This window comes from Alosa sapidissima, chromosome 17 (assembly GCF_018492685.1).
Source record: "Alosa sapidissima isolate fAloSap1 chromosome 17, fAloSap1.pri, whole genome shotgun sequence".
In the NCBI taxonomy this organism is placed as follows: Eukaryota; Metazoa; Chordata; class Actinopteri; order Clupeiformes; family Clupeidae; genus Alosa; species Alosa sapidissima.
Window position 1 is genome coordinate 29,228,573 of NC_055973.1, and position 20,729 is coordinate 29,249,301.

At 43.1% G+C, this 20,729-nt stretch overlaps 1 protein-coding gene across 2 annotated transcripts in view; it reads right to left on the reverse strand.

Annotated features, from left to right (window-relative positions):
- Nucleotides 1–790: 790 nt before the first annotated feature.
- The window catches only part of plod2 (procollagen-lysine, 2-oxoglutarate 5-dioxygenase 2), a 34,726-nt gene continuing 14,787 nt past the window's right edge, over nt 791–20,729 (reverse strand). Inside the window, exons 5-20 of one of the 2 annotated variants that reach the window (XM_042067711.1) lie at nt 16,551–16,663; nt 16,195–16,258; nt 15,861–15,958; nt 13,994–14,095; nt 11,946–12,071; nt 11,504–11,625; nt 10,394–10,498; nt 9,129–9,254; nt 8,332–8,473; nt 7,361–7,423; nt 5,572–5,685; nt 5,268–5,333; nt 4,852–4,956; nt 4,097–4,243; nt 3,323–3,448; nt 791–1,830 (exon numbers count right to left, since the gene is read on the reverse strand). In XM_042067711.1, the coding sequence (XP_041923645.1) occupies nt 1,675–1,830; nt 3,323–3,448; nt 4,097–4,243; nt 4,852–4,956; nt 5,268–5,333; nt 5,572–5,685; nt 7,361–7,423; nt 8,332–8,473; nt 9,129–9,254; nt 10,394–10,498; nt 11,504–11,625; nt 11,946–12,071; nt 13,994–14,095; nt 15,861–15,958; nt 16,195–16,258; nt 16,551–16,663 (1,775 nt within the window). In that variant the 3' untranslated portion in view covers nt 791–1,674. The remainder of the gene's footprint in view (nt 1,831–3,322; nt 3,449–4,096; nt 4,244–4,851; nt 4,957–5,267; nt 5,334–5,571; nt 5,686–7,360; nt 7,424–8,331; nt 8,474–9,128; nt 9,255–10,393; nt 10,499–11,503; nt 11,626–11,945; nt 12,072–13,993; nt 14,096–15,860; nt 15,959–16,194; nt 16,259–16,550; nt 16,664–20,729) is intronic. The other variant, XM_042067713.1, reaches the window with a different exon arrangement.

Here is a 20,729-nt window from a genome sequence, read left to right on the forward strand (position 1 = left end):
ATGATAATAATAATTCATTTACAACACTGAATGGTGATCTGAGCTGAAACCAACTGTGCTGACCTCATCCTGCAAAAATAAATAAATAAATAAGTGCAGCTTAAACCCCAGATGTGCCAGAAATGCAAACATAACAGCCAGTCCCCTATTGTTCCTGGACTGGGGCCCACGTCATCAATCTTGGCTGTGCACACATGTGCAGCTGGCCTGTGTGGAGTGACAGGGTAGCACTCTGGGCCCTACTCCTCTCTCAGACATGTACATCAACACAGAGCCCTCCGCCTCTCTGCACAGCACCATTCCTCTGAAGCCCAGGAATCTTCAGGGAGGCTAAAACACCAAAAACGTATAGTTACAGTGGTTGTGTGTCTCTCGTGTGTGTGTGTGTCTGTGTGCACGCATGCTGTGTATGAGCCTTAGCATGCAAGATCACGGAACTACTCTTTCATTTCATCCATTGACTTTGAAAGGGTATCGGCTACTTTTTCTATAAAAAATCTTTATTTGCTTTGTGGTTATTTTTAATCATTTTATCCATTTTTCTGTGACTTTTTTGTTCTGGTCAGATCTGAGACTATCAACAAGCCATAACCCTCTTAAAGATTTATTGTTTTAGCAATTCAGCTAACCGAGTCCCTGACGGTTGTTTACATATGGTTAAGTCAGCCTGACATCATGGTATAAAGGAATGTTAATACTTCAAAAGCATAGATTCGCCCACTGCACTGCATACCTCATAAAGAAAACAGTCCATGTGTATATAGTGCATCTAACAGAGGGTACAACTATCAAATTTCTTCAAAATATTTAATTTTCATAATTTTCATCCATTTCAGAAATAAGTTAAGAGATTCCACGGGTCTGAGGCTCAAAGTTCATTCATACAACAACTTTCAAAGAAAGCAGACATGAGGCATCTCCAAAATGTTTTCAGTCCAGAAACCTTCAAAGGCACTTAGATGTATTTCTTGTGGTGAAAAACATTTCAAGTAAAACTTGGAATTGAACTTCATTAACAGAATTCATATTAAATCCTGCTGTCATGTGTATTTCTCCTGCTGTGCAAATTTACAAAAATATAACATTTCTCTCTTTACACACAAGTAACCATGCTCTTTTCTGTGGAAAAAAAAGAAACAGATAGGGAGCACAAGGAACATCAGTTACAACTTCAAACATAAAAAAAACCCTAAATCCAACAAAACTACATAAAACTGACAAAACCTTTTGTGGACTCGACAGCAGATGAACTTTTCAACCTTTTGATATTCATGACAGATGGAGATGGATATGTTACAGCCATTAGTGGGTGATATGACATTACTCGGTTGATGGTATTGAATGAAGCATTGACAATTTTGGCCCCGAAGACTAACAGCGATGACAGGAGAGTCCAGTCTTTCTCATTTGTGTTGTTAAACACATGTTGAAACAGACAGACAGTACTACAGTACATGGGATTGGTTGGAAAGATGTTTCAGTCTGTGTGCTTGTGTGCGCAGTACTTTTCACTGTGTTTTTCCTGTGAATTCTTACAGTAAATTGCAGCAGTACAAATAGCTGTCTAACAAAAAAAACAAAAAAAAAACAAATACAGCTACAAAAATGATTCACACTCTCACATGAGACTTTCATAAAGATTCTATTTTATCTAAGTCAAAAAAGAGGCGAGGTTCAAGGGTCGATGAATGATACTGCGATGTAGCGTGTGCCGTTGGTAGTGGGCAGCCCCTCGTGGAGATGAGTCAGTCGGCCTGGGTGCATGAAGCTCCATCCTTTTCTGGGGGACTCTATGGAGCAGTTATACCTGTGGAAGCGGCAGCCCCCTCCCTGGAGAAAGAACACGGCCGGGGTAAACACAACCAGCAGGGGACCACCCGTCATCATTCACGAACCACTTCAGACTAAATATTTATGCCTTTGCGCATATGTTTGCTCTGTGGAGAACGTTATGTGTGCTCAGTGATGAAGACTTGTCAGTAGATGTTTAGCACAGTGTGAGGCTTTGGGGAGTTTGAAGCAACATCTCTATAAGCAGCTATGTGTGTGACAATGGAATTGTGTATGGTGCATTGTTCAACTCAAATGGCATTACACATGACTGAAATAAATCTAAACTAAATTAACCAAGAAGTTGATTCTCATTGCAAATACTGCTTGTCTAACCTAGTGTTATTAAAGTGTAATTCCAGCGAAAATTGACCCAAGGGTGTTTTCCTGCATTAAAACACATCACATAAGCCGTGGAGACAGTATTTTTCATTGATCAACCACTACAGAGCTTGGCCCGGTATATACTATAGCCCCAATCGCAAACAGTGGATTAGCTAAGGGCCATGAGTGAAACGCTACCCAAATAGCATTTTTTTAACCAGTAATATTGTTCAAAACAGCATCAAACCTCGTTAGTAGCTTGCTCAGGGTCCCTAAATCGAAGCACCAACAACGTAGTTAACAAACCCGGAGTTTATTACAGAAGACTGTTAATCTCACAGAAGACTGAGATCTCACACAGAGCATGTCTTCTGTAATAAACTCCGGGTTCGCTAACTACAGTTTTGTTTTTAGTATAAAGACACAATGCTTTCTTGTAAAATCATTTGACTTAATATAATAAGAGTTTGACTTATCAACATATTATCAAAAAACAAGCAAATTTGGCTACCATTGTTGCGTTAATCAAATTTGTCTTAAAAACAGGCAAATTTGGCTGCCAGTGTGTTAAGCAAATTTATCTAGATAAGACGTCTTAAAATAAGTCAAACTCTTATTAAACTCAAAAATTAAAGTCAAAATGAGCTAGGTAAGTCTCTTCACTAATACACACTAAAAACAATACAGACTAGATTTTTTTATCTTAAAGCAACACCAAAGAGTTTTTTGTACCTTAAAATAATGTTTCCAAAATCGTTTCAGTGGTTCATCAACTTGTAACATGGTGAACGGCACTTCTGTATTCGCTTCGCAGCCCTCTATCGGCTATAACCGCGCTATGTAAGTTTGCCAGATCGGGTAGCGGATCTGTACTTCGATGGAATGAGACATAAGAAACTACAAATTTGACTTGCGTTTGATGTCGCAATACATCGTACTTTCATAAATCATGCAACATATTCTACCTTGTCTGTGGACATTGTTATTTGCAAAGCCGGTGATGGATAAACATATAGCGTGCGTGCGACAGAGGGAAAGTTCTTTGGTGTTGCTTTAATATAAGATTAATAACACTTGGTTAGATACGTTTTTTTGTAGTGATCAAATTGCACAAGATTATTCTTCTTCTTTGATTCTGAATCAAAAATGATATGTTAAGTGAGCATACCAGGAAGTCGGTTCCTTTGCTATTGAGAGCAATGTTGATGGTGAATGTGGAGGAGTCATGGTGGGGCCTCAGGTAGGCTTGCCTTTCAGGGGTGTACTTCACCACAAAGTTCATGATGGCATAGGCCTGTGTGCAGGAGAGATTGAGGCATTGTGAAAGGGATGGTGAGACAGAGAGAAGTCAGTTAAAAGTTAGCAGAAAGCTGGGTCTTTTGTAATCCTAAAACATGTTGGAATTTCACAGTAGGACTACAAAACATGTTGGAATTTCACAGTAACTGAAGCATGGTGAAACAGGATCCTTTTGGCCTAGAGATTAGTCAAGGGAGTGGGCACCCTCCTAAAGTGACTGCTGAGGAGTTTTGAAATGTCAAGTTTGTGATGTGATGGACATACAGTATATCGAGGAATGTTCACTACATGTTGGAGCACATGCAGCAGGACAAGGGAACGACCATGAAAGCCTTAAACAGTTTCAAATATCTCAGGGTATTTCTTCTCTCGTTATGAGTCTACCATATAACGAAGTGTGCAGACATTGACAACACTCTAGGAGTAAAAATATCTGAGGTTAGGGGCAAATGTTCCAGGAGGGAGTAGGTCAGTATGCTGTGTCAAGGGATGCTTTTATGGCCTGTAACTGGGGCCTCAGTCAGGGAGAAAGAGAGACATGATCTCATGTTATTTGGGTCCTATCCTTGGCCATCTGTTAGTTAGAACACAGACCGGCCAGTCGTCTGAGTCCAGTTTTGGTCAGGCCACTTGCTGGCCTCACCTTGGTGTAGTAGCCAGAGAAGACCTTGAGTGTAACGGGCGCAATGAACTCGCGGATGAAGTGAAGCCACTCCTTGTCATAGTTGATCTGCTTCATGTGGATGTCGTCCGTGGGGACACTCTCGTAGCCTCCCGTGATACGCTTATCCTGAAGGACCACACAGACCAACAATGAGCTATTCAATATCAAAGACAATATCAAATATATAGACAATATTTTTAATATATAATATAATATTTAATATAAATACGAAAATGCAGCATTTAGTTTTTAGGCCAAAGTCTGTGACTTACTTACATTTACATTTATTAATTTAGCAGAGGCCTTTATCCAAAGCGACTTACATTTGTCAATTATATTACAAGGGCTATTGTCCTCGTAGCACCTCAGGGTTAAGTGGCACATACTGTAGGTGCGTGAATATCAGGCTATTTATACAAATGTACTTAACGAACTCTATGAAGAGTGCCTGTCTGTGCATCTCTGTGTGTGTTTCGTGCACATGGTAAACCACCATCCACGTCTGCTCAACGTTTGAGCTGAGCAAGTGTAATCAGCAGTGACAAATAAAAAGCAGACTTGTTTTCCATAATTCCATAATTTGAATTTCATTCATCCAAGTGTCAGAGGGCTTAGAGCTTAGCTCTTTCCTTGGATAAGGGACGATAATAAACAGCCCGTTTCAATATGGAAGTAATGAGTTTTTAACAATTTTATGCTCCTTAACCCATCCGTTTCAGTTTTTTTGGGCTGACCTCATGCCTGCCTCCAGACCATGAGCCGAGGCTTTCCATCTCCTCAACCAGCTCATCACAGGCTTTCTCTGAGAACACCGGGAACCAGAACACATCTGGACATGGCTAAAAATGCACAACAAAAGATACTTATGAATCACCATGTGTATTAAGCATACATTAAATGGGATACCAGAAAGGTACCACTTCAGAAACACAATGCATAAAACAATCTTAGACTTCTGTTCTTTAATACTTTAATACTTCTGACTTTTAATACTGTTGTTCTGCTCTTTAATACTTTCAGAATTATCAGAATTCAGAATCACACTCCTGTGCCACTATTACATCAGGCCTACAGTATTTTCACTAAAGCTCTGAAATATGTTTTGATAACATCACGGTTCATCCATCATTTGTTTCAGGCATGCTCTTACCTGCTCCAGAATGTTCTCTGTGAAGATGCGCACATAGTCTGGGTGAATGTATTTTGCCTTCCAGTCCTATGGAAAATCATGGAGAGGTGTTGGTGGGGAGGGTAGAACATGTCTTACTTGTAGCTGATTTGCATGCACAGGCTTCTGGCTTGGGTCCCACATTACACATTCTCAAAGCCAAACTCTTTAAAAAAATATCCCTATAACCTTATCTTTTATGTTATCTTTTCTGTCCAACACTGCTTTAATTAATCTCCAGAATGGCTGCAAAAATGAGTAAGAGGGGCTTTTTTGGCCGACTTACCACTGGGTTCTGAAAGATTTGCCACAGGTCGCTGTTTCTGTGTGAAGTGTTATAGTTAGCTGTGGATATCAGTCTTCCAAACTCCTGGCGGTTTGTAATATACATGAAAATCCCCTACAGCCCCCAAGGAAAACAATGTTAGGTTCCAAAGCAAACAAAGAAGAGAACAAAACAATGACGACAGAACTGTTAACATTTAAGAATGTACGAGAGGCATATAACTTAAAACAAGAACAGACAGAAACTGACATTAGCTTTCAAAAATACCCTATGTTCCACAGCTATGGGTCTCTGTGTGGGAGTTTAAACTGACAGAGGGGTCATCAGAGAGATTTTAAAAGTAAATAAATAATCTGTGATTATTTATGCAGTGGAGAGACTGGGTAGGTCAGGGAATAGGATCAGGAGGATGCTGGGAAGTTGGAGGATACAGCCGATTCCGGGAATCATATTCCCTGTATGAGGAAGCATCGCTAGGGCCATAAACGGGTTTAGGGTAAGTATATGAGTCAACCTAGGCTTTTTCTCTTTTTTCTCTCATTCAAGGTTTTAGATTAAATATTTCAATGGTTGGTACAGCAGATGTTTTGACAAGGAATGGGCCCAGATGTTGTTTTTCTGAGAGATTTCGCAGGAAGTGTCATGAGTAGCCTAGGCTGAGATATGGTCAAGGCAATTGGAGAGATGAGGTGAGCAGGGGGAGGGGGCAGTTTTGGTTACTTGTGTGCTTGGGGGGGGGGGGGGCATTGTTGAGACCAAAAGCAACTTGGATTACTGCCAGGGGCTCCTGGGAACGCAGGCATGGGCGTTACCGCCGAGCGTTATTTCATCCTTCTCAGAACTTATGCGAGACTACGAGCTCACGGGCGATACACTCTCACGGCCCCACTTCCATCTGCTCTGTCCCTTATTTACATCCAGGCTCACTCACTTGTAACAGGCTATGGAATCTATCACAATCAGTGAGCCAACAGCATATTTCCAAAAGGTTTCCTCCTGACTTGATGAAATGCGTCTGTCCAGAAGAAGCAGATTGTATTCTGCAACGTTTTAAACTCATCCTCATTGCACCATGAATGGGGGTTGGACTTGGCATGGCGATTTGCAACACTTGGGGCTTCAACATGTTCCAAACGAGAACCAACAATCATTTAGCAATTATATCCATTCTCTTCAATTTAGAGACTGCATTGGTTCTCCACAAGTCCCTTTTAAAGTATCTTTTTAGTGGGACTGCAATGATCTGCAATCACCATCTAAACTCCCCAATCAGCGTACTCAGAGACTGTGTATGAGGCCAGTGCTATTTTATCATTTCAGATTGTGAACAAATGAGATCAAATCTACAAGCCGTGACAACAAATGATTCCTTTTCGATGCTCTCTGTAGTAATTCTGAGGAGATAGTCAGCCACTACTTTTAAAGACATGGCACAGAATGGTCCTGGCTTCTACTGTAAGGGAAGTGAGGCTTCTATCTTCCCAGGCAACACAACACAGCTCCGTAGGAGGGTAGTAAAGTTTTGATACCAGAGAGCACTTCAAATGCATTGCGCTAAAATCCTAAGAAAAAGCATATGGTGTTGCATATTATAATTTCAAACATCTTTGCTGATTTAATCAGATTCTGGATATGTTCATCAAAATCTCAAATCATATCTCAAAACAGTCATTTTAATGTCTGCAGTTTGAGAGAGTCAGATAACCTCCTTAAGGAAATCAGCTGTTGGCTGCTTATTTGAATCTCAAAGAGCAAAAACAGAGCAAAGGATAATAGTCAAGAATGGAACCTTGGGGGGTCTGAGCATATGGAATGATTCCGGAGAAGGAGAGTCTTTTTCTCTCTGTCTCGTCTAAAAGTGAAGGAAAAGCACCATTATGAGACCTCATTAACATGAATGCTTTCTTTTGAGAAGGAGAGGAGAGCGAAAGGTGGAAGGGTTGGATTATTAACAAAAACAAATGTGTACGTCACAGAACATGGAGCTCTTGATTGACAGAGGATGCGCCCGCGCACAAGACAGCAAATTCCCCTAACGGAAAGCCAGTGTAGTGGGGAGGTTACAGTCCATAATACCCTGCATGCTGGCGAAATAAGACCCCAGGAAACGGAACGAAAACCAAACGAAATTTGAAGTGGGCCCAAGCAGTGTGAATGCTGGTCGGTGTTAAAGAGTTAGGAGGATGTGTTTAGGGGGAGAGAGAAGAGTACAGGCGAGAGGGGTAGAGGAGGGGGGAGAAGGAGGAGCCAATACACAGCAGCCTTCTGGGCATTCGTGGATGGCTGCTACAAGATGGGGCTCAAGACAACACAGGACTAGGAGAAGGTGGGGGTATGGTGGGATACGGCTGGAGGCGCACCACAAAGGCTACCATAAACAGAGACATGGAGAGAGAGAGAGACAGGGGGGTCATGCCCTTAGGAGGACAGGGAGCGATTCTACACAGAATACTTGCCCAGCAGCTCCTGGCATGTCAGAGGAGCTGCGAAACTTTAAGGATCAAACAAGGCACATGTTGCACATCTAAGGCTAAATAGTTTGCATATTGCATAGCTAAGATGAATATACTGTACAGAGGCTTTAGGCCTTTTTATAAAGATACCATGAGAAATGCATTGAACAGACACGTTAACTAAATACACTAGATATTCTAATTACACTAGATATAAATAAGGCTAAAATCACTTCCATGGATAATATCTCTAACTCTATAAAATCTCTAACCCCTAACTTACAGCCCACACATTACGAGGTCTTACCAACTCCCTGGCATTTCGGCAGAGAGCCATGTCCGGGTCCAGTTTCTCCAGAACAAAGTAGTTCCTCTCCTTCATTTCTCTACGCAGTAACTCACCCTGCACTAGGTAAATATGTGCCATGAATGGAATGTTCCACACACCACTGCAAGAGAGGGAAGGTTGGAGAACGACAGACAAAAGGGAGAGGAAGAGGGATGTGTGTGTTAGAGAGAGAGACAGAGAGAGACAGAGAGACAGAGAGAGAGAGAGACAGAGAGAGCGGTTAAAATGTATACTTAGAGCTAACACTGGCTTTTCATTATATTGTCCACCTCGTCCATGACAGAAGAACTGATCCAGTATTGTTTTGTAAGGGACAGAAACCAACAGTGGAAATCCTTGCCACTGTGTGTCTCTGTATGTATGTGTCTGTCAGCCACGAAACACATGTTATCCATCCAACCCGCCTGTGTCTGCGGCAGGATGCGACTGCTATGATCACAGATTATCCTCTTGTCTGACTCTCATTCTCTCTCTCTCTCTCTCTCTCTCACACACACACACACACACACAAAGACACACATACTCATAAACTCTCTATGCGTCGCTTGACTGGGTCACCAAATGGAGGCCTGTTGGACCCTAATGGGATGAGGAGCCTGTGATTTTCACACTGTGGTCACGCTCCCCAGATATATTTTGAACTATGTAAAGCTTCATAAATTTCCATCATCATGGATAATGTAGGCACACATGTAAACGTCGGCTGTAAGCATGTGTTTTTTTCATTTGTTTGGATGCTGGCCAAGTTTACTTACACTCGCTTGCCCTGCACAATGTCAATGTAGTCCTCTGACCGTGCATAATAACCATCCAAGCTAAGGGCTCCCCAGAAGTTGGACCACAGTTTGCCATGGCGAGTGACAAGAGGACCAATTATTTTCCTGAGGAGAGAGGGAGAAAGAAGGTATCTGTCAGGAAGCATAAAAATCAGTGATGTCTTGTGGGTGGAATCCATTTTTTTTTTGTGGCGCAACGTTAAGTGCAGCCTTATGAAAACTTTAACACCAGACCAGACAAACTAAAAACTGCAAGACTTGTAATTTACGCATCCGACATAATCAAGTGCCACAAGTGTTTAACAGCCCGTAGAAACTCTAAATCAGTGTACATTTGTGCATCTCATTTGTGCTTCACAAGTTCCTCCAATGAACTTGACAAACTTGCTAAAATGTCCATGTCAAATATACCCTAGTCTGAAAATTCCTGATAATATTATAAAGTACTTAGCCTCAATTACTGTTATACCCAATCTAGCCAATGGTTGTACCAGCTGCCAGCAGTAAATATTCAGTTGAGGAACAACTATGCCCTCTTAAAGAAAGATCAATGCTATTCTATTGAGACTGCAGGAGTGAACTCTTATGAAACCACATTGCTTAGTGATGAAAAATGAAACTATCATCAGTCAAGCCTGTCACTAAAAAAAAAAAAAGTGGAAATTACAGAGCCTGAACACAGTATGCGACAATAAAACGGCATTTTTTGCTGTTGAGATATACTTTCCCTTCTGCAACGTATTTTGCAGACACACATATACACAAAGCAACACTAGCCCAAATGCCAAAGAATTCCCATGCTGTCTTTAAATATCTCGCCATGGGCTTCCTCCAAGGGTGTGCACGACAGCCAACGAATGCTTGAGGGAACAACAGGGAGAGTGTGCCATGGAGACCTCTGTTTAAAGTGACCCTTTCTTAAAAAGCTAACATGGGAACGAGACAGAAACAAGTTCTTTTGTCTTTGGTGTCTTTGGTGTAATGTAACACGGAAGGCCTTCTCAGGCATTTCCAACTGGGATGCCCCTATACTACAGCTGCTGCTTCCATAGAGTCAAGAAAAACAGGAAGTTATGCGGGCCTATTTTTAAAACCATGAGGAGTCTTTTTTTTCATTCGCCCGGCTATAATGTTCTTGTGGCTTTGCCACATTCAGGCAAACAGGCGGCCCCATGGGATTTTAGAAAATTCTGGAATGGCTTGAGTTGCCCATGCTATGGTGCAGGGCGTGTCGTGGTACATACCTGTTCTGTTCAATGAGGACCTTCAGAGTCTGCTTGTTAGTGAGCTGCACATCGGCATCAATGCTGAAGTAGTAGTCACAATGCACGTCCTTCCGGCACAGATCCCTGCGTGAGAGCAAAACACAACGACATGACCTTAGAAAATCATTTCATCCCTGCTTTCAGAACAGCTCAAATGCAAATTGACAGGCCATTAAAATGCATAACCTGACATGCACATTTTGCAGAGCCACACATTTGCATAAACCCTAAATATACACCGGCCAAGTTCCTCAGAGGAGAGATCTGCTTCTCAATTACCAAACTTCAGGCACCGCAGATGACAAAGTAAGCATCTGAAAATGAAAGATTCCTGTAAAGTCTTGCATTATCATGTCCCACGTCTTGGCTCCTTTTACTCAAAGGGAAATGCATTTCTCCCCTATGTTCCTCTCTTTCTCTTCTCTATCTCTCTCCCTTACCATTCCCTCCATACTTGTGTTAGCTGACAGCAATATATGTGTTGCTATGTCAGCAGATCATCGCTCAATCAACACCTGGAGGCACTGAGGGGTAAGGTGTACTATGGCTGTGGGGGCCTGAGGCATGGAATAGGCTCAGCAGGTGTGACCCCTACCTGCTGTGTACACCACAGTCAACGAGCCAGCGCATCATAAATCAGTATTAGCGTCTGGAGGGACGCGAGGGACTGATGACCACCCACCCCTCTCACACACCAGCATACACAAACAGACACTCACAGTGGGTAGATTTGTCAGGATTTGAGGAGAGGAAAGCCTTCATCCTCAGACTTGCCAGGATTGGTTCACTGTGGTGGGGAAAAGCCTGGGCCACTAGGCTTGGGTCACATATTGTGCTATGTGATATCATGCTGTGTATTGTAGGGAGAAGATGCCATGTTGCTGTTCATATGGCTAAGCAGACATGAGCTAAACTGTATAGTGCCGTTCAGGAAGTGTCTGACTTCTTTTGGTTTGGATCTGGAATTCGAATGCTGCTCTGCCGTCATAATACTGTAATTTAGACCTGTAATCTGTGTGTGTTTGTGTATGTGTTTTTTCTCTTTTTCAAAGCATCCCTCTGAAATTATGCGAGAAGGAAACAACTCACATGCCCATATTCCTCGCCTCGCCCTCAGTCAAGTACTCCTCCGGCCCCACAACCTTGAAGCTGGCAAACGTATTCTTGTTGTCCTCCCAGAACCTCTGGATGTGTCTCTCATGATAAACCTCCTGCAATCGCCAAATGAGAGATGCACACAAATAAAGGTATACAGCTATAGAAGATGTACACAAATAAAGGTATACAGCTATAGAAGATGTACACAAATATATAAAGCTATAGAAGATGTACACAAATAAAGGTATACAGCTATAGAAGATGTACACAAATAAAGGTATACAGTTATAGAAGATGTACACAAATGAAGGTATACAGCTATAGAAGATAGACACACAAAGACCCAAATGCAGTGACTCGGGTAATACATTGTGTCAGCCAGCTTGATATGGTCGATGAAACCCCATTTCTAGCCACATACTCAGACACTCACATTGTTGTGGATGAAGATGTTCAGTTTTTTTTTCGGATAATCCAGGTCAAGAAGTCTCTGGAAGAATTCAGGCACGAAAGGAGTCGGCTGCTCGATAAATATACCAACCGTCACGCTGGGGTATTCCTGTTTAGATAAAGCAAAAGTTTGTTTACCATAACTATGACCTCACAGAAAGCTGCTTAAGATCTTCCCTCTTTGTCATGGCAGACTAATTACTCCACTGACCTTTCAGTACTGCAAAGAACCGCACTTCAGCCAAACACTATAGGCAATCTGGAGCATACGTTATATATATTACCCTTCGATTTGGTGTGCACTCCGCCAAATAATAAACACCGGGAGGGAGATGGACGATTCTCCTCGTTATCCTAAGTCCTGGATGTGCAGCCCTAAGGTCAGTTACACACAGTACTTTCCCATGACATTGTGTAGGCCTTGAGATAGTATAGCTTGGTCAGTGAGGGCCATTTTCCAGGCATTGACCAGAACATACAGATGCCAAGGCCTGGATGAAACAGAGTCCGAGCTCAAGCATGTAATTTGCAAGTTCCGTGATGGCTCGGCCATCCTGGGAGTGCCCCTGCAGAGATCAAGACAGTGGGCCTTTTAAAATTGGTACTGCTGGAGAAAACCGTGGAGGGGTGGAGACGGGTCGCTGAACGAGGCAAGAGACGAGACTGAACACAGACTCGGACGGCTGCTGTCTGTCCCTTCAAAAGGGCCTCAGACGCAGACCCATCCTGCTTGGCGAAGCCAAACCAGAAACCACAGACGGCAAAGCTCACAAGCAGCACTAACCCCGAAAGGGGAGGGTTCCCATACCGAGCCTCCGCAATAACAGAGATTTTTCAAGGCTCCTACTGGGTGATCCATTGGCTGATGCAACAACTTTAGCAGAAGTCCTTTCCTCATCAACAGTGCACTGGCCCAACTAGGAGAATATGGAATATGGCAATTCAAGTATCATTATTTTAATTTCAAAGGAACAGTAGAACAATTAGCACAAAATACATCCTTTCACCCAGAATTAAAAAGATGATGATGAGATACATGACTAAACGCAACTGAATGCTCAAAACATCAAAATACCAAAACATTCATTACCTCACCAGAATGTGCTAAATTAAACGGTAATTTGTGTTTGGTTATGCAAAAGGCGCTCTTTATTGGAACTGTAAATGTTCTCATCAAAGGATCATGGCTAGCTTGCAGTGGTTCTCTGGTTCTGGTGTGACTGCACAGTATCATAATTTTGTGAGCAATATGACCTTCGACACATTTATGGCTCGGTTTAAGAGGTGCTGTAAAGATGTCAACACGGCCGTCCAATCTTTAATTCGACAGTCCTTGTTCACCTTCTGTCTGACCTACAGTACATGTGGTTGCAATCATCCTGGCAAGAATGATTGGAGGTGAGGGATGTCTGTCTAGAAAGAGTTTAAAAAAAAAACACAGGAAGGATGTAGAGGGCTGTGCCAAGACGGTCCGACGGTTCCTGCTTTGCCAGCCTTGGCTGAACCCTTTGACAAATTTTCGGGGCAACCGCGGCAACTTACCCAGCGGGTTAAACCCATACAGAGAAGCCCACTAAAAAGCAGTCTGGTTGACAGTGACACCCCTTTAAGTGAACCCTTCAAAAAACCAGAGAAGCCATTTCCTGGGCCACAGTCGCAATGTGCTTCTGTCTTCCTCAAGCAGCTCGGCTGAGACACTTATGCACTTTTAATAAGGGTCCGCAGGGCATTCAGACTGTTGTTGTTGGACAGTGAAATGGAGATGGGATATGTTCAGGGAATGGAAGGTTTTGGACACTCTCAGATAGGCCAAAGTCTGGATTCCTAATGCCCATCCCTGCTTGTTTCTCTCTGAGATGGCGAGGACATTTACTGATGCATTCATGGATAGAGCACAAAAGATGGGATTCAAGTTTAAAACTGCCTTTCATGTGTTAACTTTGGAAACCTTTATTCAGACTTATAACCCTGGTGTTTGTAGAGAGAGAAGAAAATCAAAGCCAGTATGGCTTTTTTCACTGTTTGACTCACATTGGCCTGAGACAAGTCCATCATGTTCTGGTCACAGTTGCCACAGCCTTGTTCATAATTCCAGGCATCGGGTACGTAGTTGGCCAAGTGGTTCAAGTAAATCTGTAAGAAAATAAAAACAGTGAGAGAGAATCAAATAAAGAAAGAGGGGAACGATTTGAACTATCAACAGCACACAACACAGCATGCACATTATACAAAGCCAAGGACAGCAAACCAGTGGATGCATGAAATACAGTGAGTTTATCTGTTGGAATTCCACATCTGCCTATTTGGTCTCTCGTGCTTTAGGGAGGGGAAGAGATGTGTCCACCCTCGTGAGTTAGAGGGGCCACTCACAGGTCAGGCCCAAAAATGGTAAACCAAGATAGTCAGTCAGTCAAATACAGTATACATTGACGGAAGGGACAGTAATTACTCCTTTGCACCCACGTTCTAGTCATAAAATATGGCTGACAGTATCATATAGATGATATCTTAGCAGAGGTTATTTTAGACTGTCCCATCTAAGACGTCATCAAAAATGTTCCCAAATTTGAAGGACGTTAGTGGAAACTCACTCAGAGACGAATATTCCATCAGCCTAAGTGCAGCGCTATGATTTGGGTACACCCTTATACAGCAAGACAGTTCCATTCATCAACCTGTTTTGCCTGTGGGTTCTCGTAAAGCAAGATTCCATGATTTACGATATTAGTGGGATCTCTCTGAAAAGATAGACAGGCGGAAAAAAATAAAATAGTCACTCTATTTCAGCCAGCAGATGGAACCCAGATGTATGTACAGTATGCTTCTCCCAGTTGACTCCCAGCAAAGCTCTTTAAAGAAGAGCCTAGATTATACTAAATGATGCGCTTCGCCATTACTATTTGCTCTATGCAACCAGTTTACAGGTCAGTAAAAAATGACTCAGAGGCTGGTGTGGAAAGAATGCTCTCTCTATCCCTCCCTCTCTTTTCCTTCCCAAAATCAAGGAGGGCATCAACAGCAGACCGCTGTCTGCCGAGGGAACGGACACAAAGCAGTTCTTCACGGACCTGCTGCACAGTAGTTTTACAAGGCCTTGTGCGTGAGCCTGAGCCAAACAAGCCGGAGCAGACAGCACAGCTCTGCTTGGTGGCGTCGTGTCTACGAAACCTGGAGTGTGCCAGCGAGAGAGTGACAGAGAGATAGAGTGAGGGAGAGAGAGAGATGTAGAGACAGAGTGAGAGAGAGAAGGTAAATGGAGAGGGAGACAGAGAGAGAGAGATAGAGTGAGGAGAGAGATATATAGAGAGAGAGAGATAGAGTGAGGAGAGAGAGATATATAGAGAGAGAGAGATAGAGTGCTAATGAGGCTGCTGACTACTCATTACCCGTCGGAGTCTGTGGAGAGAATGACTCAGCACTGGTGGAGGGGAGAGGGGACGGATGGAGGGAAGTGATTGCCTGTGAACACCATAGATAGGATGGGGTGAGGCGGGAGGGGGAAATTACCCTATCTAGCAGACATCCGTCCCACCACTTGCCGTTCTGGGGCCAAACCGCTGAATGTGTGAGGCAATAACGAGGTTTGGCCGAGTTTGACCTCATTCGCCAAGGAACCATCTGGATTCCTAAAACCCTTAGTCCTACCCCCCAAGGAGATTTCTTAAGAATATCAAAACCGGGTCTGTGTTCTGAAAGTCATCACTGCACACTTCTGTGGAAGCCAAACCCCAAGACAAGCAAGCACATATGGACACGCACTTTCACAGAAAATCAGACTGTTGCCAAACAGGAAAATCAGTCACACATCTTTCAAATGATCTGTTTATCTTTCTCCTTCTGTTGTGGAGAAAGGGAGAGAGAAAGAGAGCAGGACAGTGTCAGAAAAAAACCCACTGACCTTAGTGTTGATGTTGCCGTGAACGACCACAGGAAGGGTGTCATACATGGTGTTCCTCACACGCACCCTGTCTGTTGCGAATTTGAGCATAACCTCATCTGCAAGGGACATGAAAACAGGGCAATGATAGGATCTTAAAATACTCAGCGAAATATGCACATGGCTTTGGCATTTGTAGTAATGTCAATGGAAGAGCAAGGCTGTAAATCACTTAGGTCAATGACAAGGGAGAGGATAATTGTACTGACAAAATGCGAAACAACCAACACATTAAAAGGAAATAGAACAAAATGTTTCAGAATGTGACATGGTAGATTTTACTAATATTGCTCACCAATTGCTCCATTTAAATTCTGGAAAATCTGGCACTTGTGATCCAGGGTCATGTTTAAACTCTCCTATAAGCAAGTGAAAAGAGATTGAGAGAGAGCAACACAGAAAGAAGGAGAGAGAAAAAGAGAAAAAAAAAGAGAGTGAGATGGAGGAAATTCTCAGACTGTCTGTCCCCGAGTGACCGATGCGCAGTATTTTTAACCTGTTTGTTTGTTTTCTGAGGGTGTGATGTGTTTCCATGCATTTTATAAGTACATACGACGGGATTACAAGCTCGCTTGTAACTTTGGTGCTCGTAACTTTTTTTGCACGCAGCCCAACCCTTCACCCAGCATCTGACCCACAAATGCCTCTTACCCGCTGACGAGGGTCCACGTAAAGCTTGGTGTAGAAGAGTTGGTCATCATCGTTATCGTGCAGGTCCCACTGTTTAACGAGCCGGTTGATGTAGGGAGCGTAGCCGATGATGCCTGTGAAAGAAATCAGACCCTCTCAACACTTATGGCTCAATAAAGTCAAAGTATAGGTTGCAAAAACCGAGTATGTAAAGAAGTTGACGTTCCTGGGGCACCCAGAGTGCCGTGGTCCTCCTATGTGTCAATTAGGGGGGACTGTAAAAGTGCTGGAGGGCTCAAACAGGCAGGCTTAGCCTGGCTCCGTGCCAAGCACCTTCCACAAGAGTGCAACCTCTGGCGAGGGCTCCAGATAAACAGGCTGCAAGTGATGGGCAGCACCATGGCCCTTGGCCGTCAAGCCGCAGAGGAGGGACAGCTGGAGCTTCAGACCCTTTCTGCCTGGTTCTTAGAGGCCCATAAGCTAGATTTTTGGCTCCCTTGAATTTCAACAGAAGACTTGCATCTATTACCTCTCTTAAAACCCGCATACACTCACACTCACACACACACACACACGCACACACACACGCACACACACATACACACACACACACACACACACACATAATTAAACTCTTTGCTTATGTCTCTCTATCTTTCTCTCTTTTTCTAACAGCTTTCAATCGTTGTCATCTGCCTCCCTGGAACACATTGACCACAACAGAAAATTGCAAGGTTTGGCTATGTCACTGGTCTCCGTGCAGTTTTAGGTACCGTCATTAAAATGCCCTCAGACACTGTAAACACAAAGAGGGGAACAAACACTGCACTTGTGAAAAACGAATGAAAGAAAGGAAAAGTAGAGACAAAAAAAAAGAAATTTCCAATTGTTTGGCAAAAGAGATGTGCTAACTTCTATTTGTTTCCATGCAAACAACCCCAGAGCCAAGGAATTGCAAACACCACCCTCTGTGCCAAAGCTATAGTTATATATATAGTAAAACAATAGTTCTGTCTGCACAAATCTGAAATGACTAAATATTTGACTCTGATACAACCTGATGTATGAGTTTGCCTTTAATCAGAGCATGTTTTCTAATTTCAAATGGAGACTATGAATGAATCTGAAGCTTTCTGCACAACAAACCAAATTAGAGAGCTCTTCAACTGGTGGCTACCAAATTATTAGTAGGAAGAAAGCCCTCCTGGCTCTCAAATGTGGAAGTAAAGTGGGCTGATTTTACTATAAAAAGAGTGAGAAGAAACGATCACTCTACTCTTAAAATAGGTATGGGTGAATGACATCACTGCATACATTTGGGGTTTACTGCAGGCTTTGATGCCCAAGATAGCATTTAAAGAGATCAGTGTTTGGAACAGCAGTAGTGTGTGTGTGTGTGTGTGTGTGTGTGTGTGTGTGTGTGTGTGTGTGTGTGTGTGTGTGCGTGTGTGTTTGTGTGTGTGCGTGCATGTGTGTGTGCGCGTGTGTGTGTGTGTGTGGGCCTCAGAGGTTGGATGTCTGGACCAGCCAAGGGTCCTGACAAGGGAGTCATAAATCATTAATCTCTGAAAATTTCCAGCTCGAGCCTTTTCATGTGACAATAATAAATAACTTGGATATCTTCTGTGGTCAGCTCCGTTCCAATAGACTACAGTAAGAAGCGCCTGGAGACAACACAATTGAAGACTTGCCGAATATGTTTGAGCTAGATAGATAGATAGATAGATAGATACTTTATTGATCCCCAGGGGAAATTCAAGCTCATTGGGTTTTTACGATGGCATGTAAAACTCAAATCATCCTGAAATGGCTGATAAATAACTATACACAGCTTACTGGGGCTTTATTGCCAGGCTGTAAAATACAAGCCCTATTTCATACGGTAGTGTCATGTAGAAGTGTTAAAGGACTCCAGCATGTGGTTATAATGAAGCTCCTCCCCTTGTCTTTCTCGGAAGTAATTCATCACATTCAGGCCTCCAGGGCTCAGGACAAGTCAGCATGCCAAGTGCTGCTCACTCCCTCTCTCACCTCACCCCCTGCATCCTGGATACTTATAGACCCTTTCAACAATAAAAACAAAAACAATGCTTGAACATTCTATTTGGTTCCCAATCTACTTCCTGTGCATTAAGATAACATATGGAATGTTAAAACGGAAGCCTTGTGGGGCCAACTATGATGCTGATAATGGAACTCTCTTTAAAGGGTCTGGGACCAGGGAGGACAACTGTCCATCCCTTTTACAAAGTCCAAGTGAAATGTCCGAGTGAGACGAAAAACAGCCACCGCTGAGATTTGGACGGTGAAACCGACTATGCCACGACCAACCTTCAATTTTATGTGACTGGTTCGGACGGCAAAACCAAAACAAACATACATGTCATGTTAATGACATCAATTTCTCAGCACTCTGACAGGGCTAACAGGAGTATGACTCACAAAGGGACAATTACAGCGGCCAGGGTAGCAATTCTGCCCTTCCAAATAGTAAGGCAACCGAATGAGCTATGGGTTTTCCAAACACCAGAAACCATAGTTTGATAATTGTCTTATCGATAAATAAACATAGCTCAGTGTGGTGCTGCCCATTTTAAGTTTCCTGAGCGCATGGATCAACAGAGGGTGAAAGTGGGCCACATAAATGAATGCGCTATTCACCTAATCCTCAAGCCCTGAATGGACCAGTATACCCAAATGTCCTCCAGGAAATTCCGCGACTGAGTAACTGGCCAATTGCAACCGGCGTTGAGAGCAAACACTTTCTCTATCTGCTGTTTTCTTTGGAAGAGCAAAGATAATGAAAACCCCCTCTCTCTGGCGGCACTGTATAATCTTGTTGCTTACACAGTATTCTAAATTCTGCCTTGACCAAACAATGGTAGACAGCAATATGGAGGAGAAGGTAAACAATGGTTGGGTTGACAGGTCAGGCTGGAAAGGGTCATGACCTTCATAGTGTTGGCTGTGCGGTGATACTCTAAGCTGGTCAGGCTGGATTTCTCCATAGACAGAAAGGTTATTCAAGGACAAAAGAGGATAAGTATATATACTCTTTTGATCCCGTGAGGGAAATTTGGTCTCTGCATTTATCCCAATCCGTGAATTAGTGAAACACACTCAGCACAAAGTGAACACACAGTGAGGTGGAGCACACACTAATCCCGGCGCAGTGAGCAGTGAGGGGTTAGGTGCCTTCCTACTGGTCGGTGTTCGAACCGGCAACCCTCCGGTTACAAGTCCGAAGTGCTAACCAGTAGGCCACGGCTGCCCTATCTGTATGAACTAAGGTGTAAGTGTATTTTTGCACTGTGTGCTGTGTGTGTGCTGTGTGTGTGTGTGTGTGTGTGTGTGTGTGTGTGTGTGTGTGTGTGTGTGTGTGTGTGTGTGTGTGTGTGTGTGTGTGTGTGTGTGTGTGTGTACAGTATGTTCTATCTGTGCATGTGTATCTGGATCTTGGTTAATACTTGAGTGTGAATGTGTGTGTTTTTATAGTCTAGCAGTGCAGGAGTACAAAGAGGGATAATGTGTGAGATGATTACTGTCTTTATTTTTCTGATAAATCAGAATTCCTATTGGATGAATGTGTCGGCATGCACTTTTGTGTGTGTGTGTGTGTGTGTGTGTTTGTATGTTTGTGTGTGTGTGAATTACATACAGTATGTTAGAGGCGTGGTTTAAGGGTCCACAGAGGAATATTTCCCACAGCCAGAGGGAATGGCGAGGTGCTGAAGGTGCTGGGTTTCAGGGAACCACAAGATGGATCAGCTGTGAGCTCATGCTGCAGGCAGCAGAGCGCTCTACTGTAGCCCTCACAGCCAACCCAGTCCTCGGGACAGATACGCTACAGTAGGCTTGTTTCAAAAGAACAGCTTAGCACCGATTCCACAGGGTTCTGTATGCCAGGCTCACTCAACAGCCTGTAAACAGCATTACAGAGGTCCATTCCATTCAGACATTTCCTCTCAACATTTGCATTTAAGCAATCGGAAGCACACCACTGGACTCCTAAGATGTTTGTCAATCAAAGTCGCAAAGAGCAGGGAGAACGAGGGAGAGAGGAGGATGTTGTTATATCTTTCAGTGTTTTACACTTTTCAAGCATGAGTAATAAAAAAAATTACATCCTTGTATTCCGAATACAGCTCTTATATTCCTTGCATACCTTGGGAACGAACACTCTCTCTAGCATTCAGTATG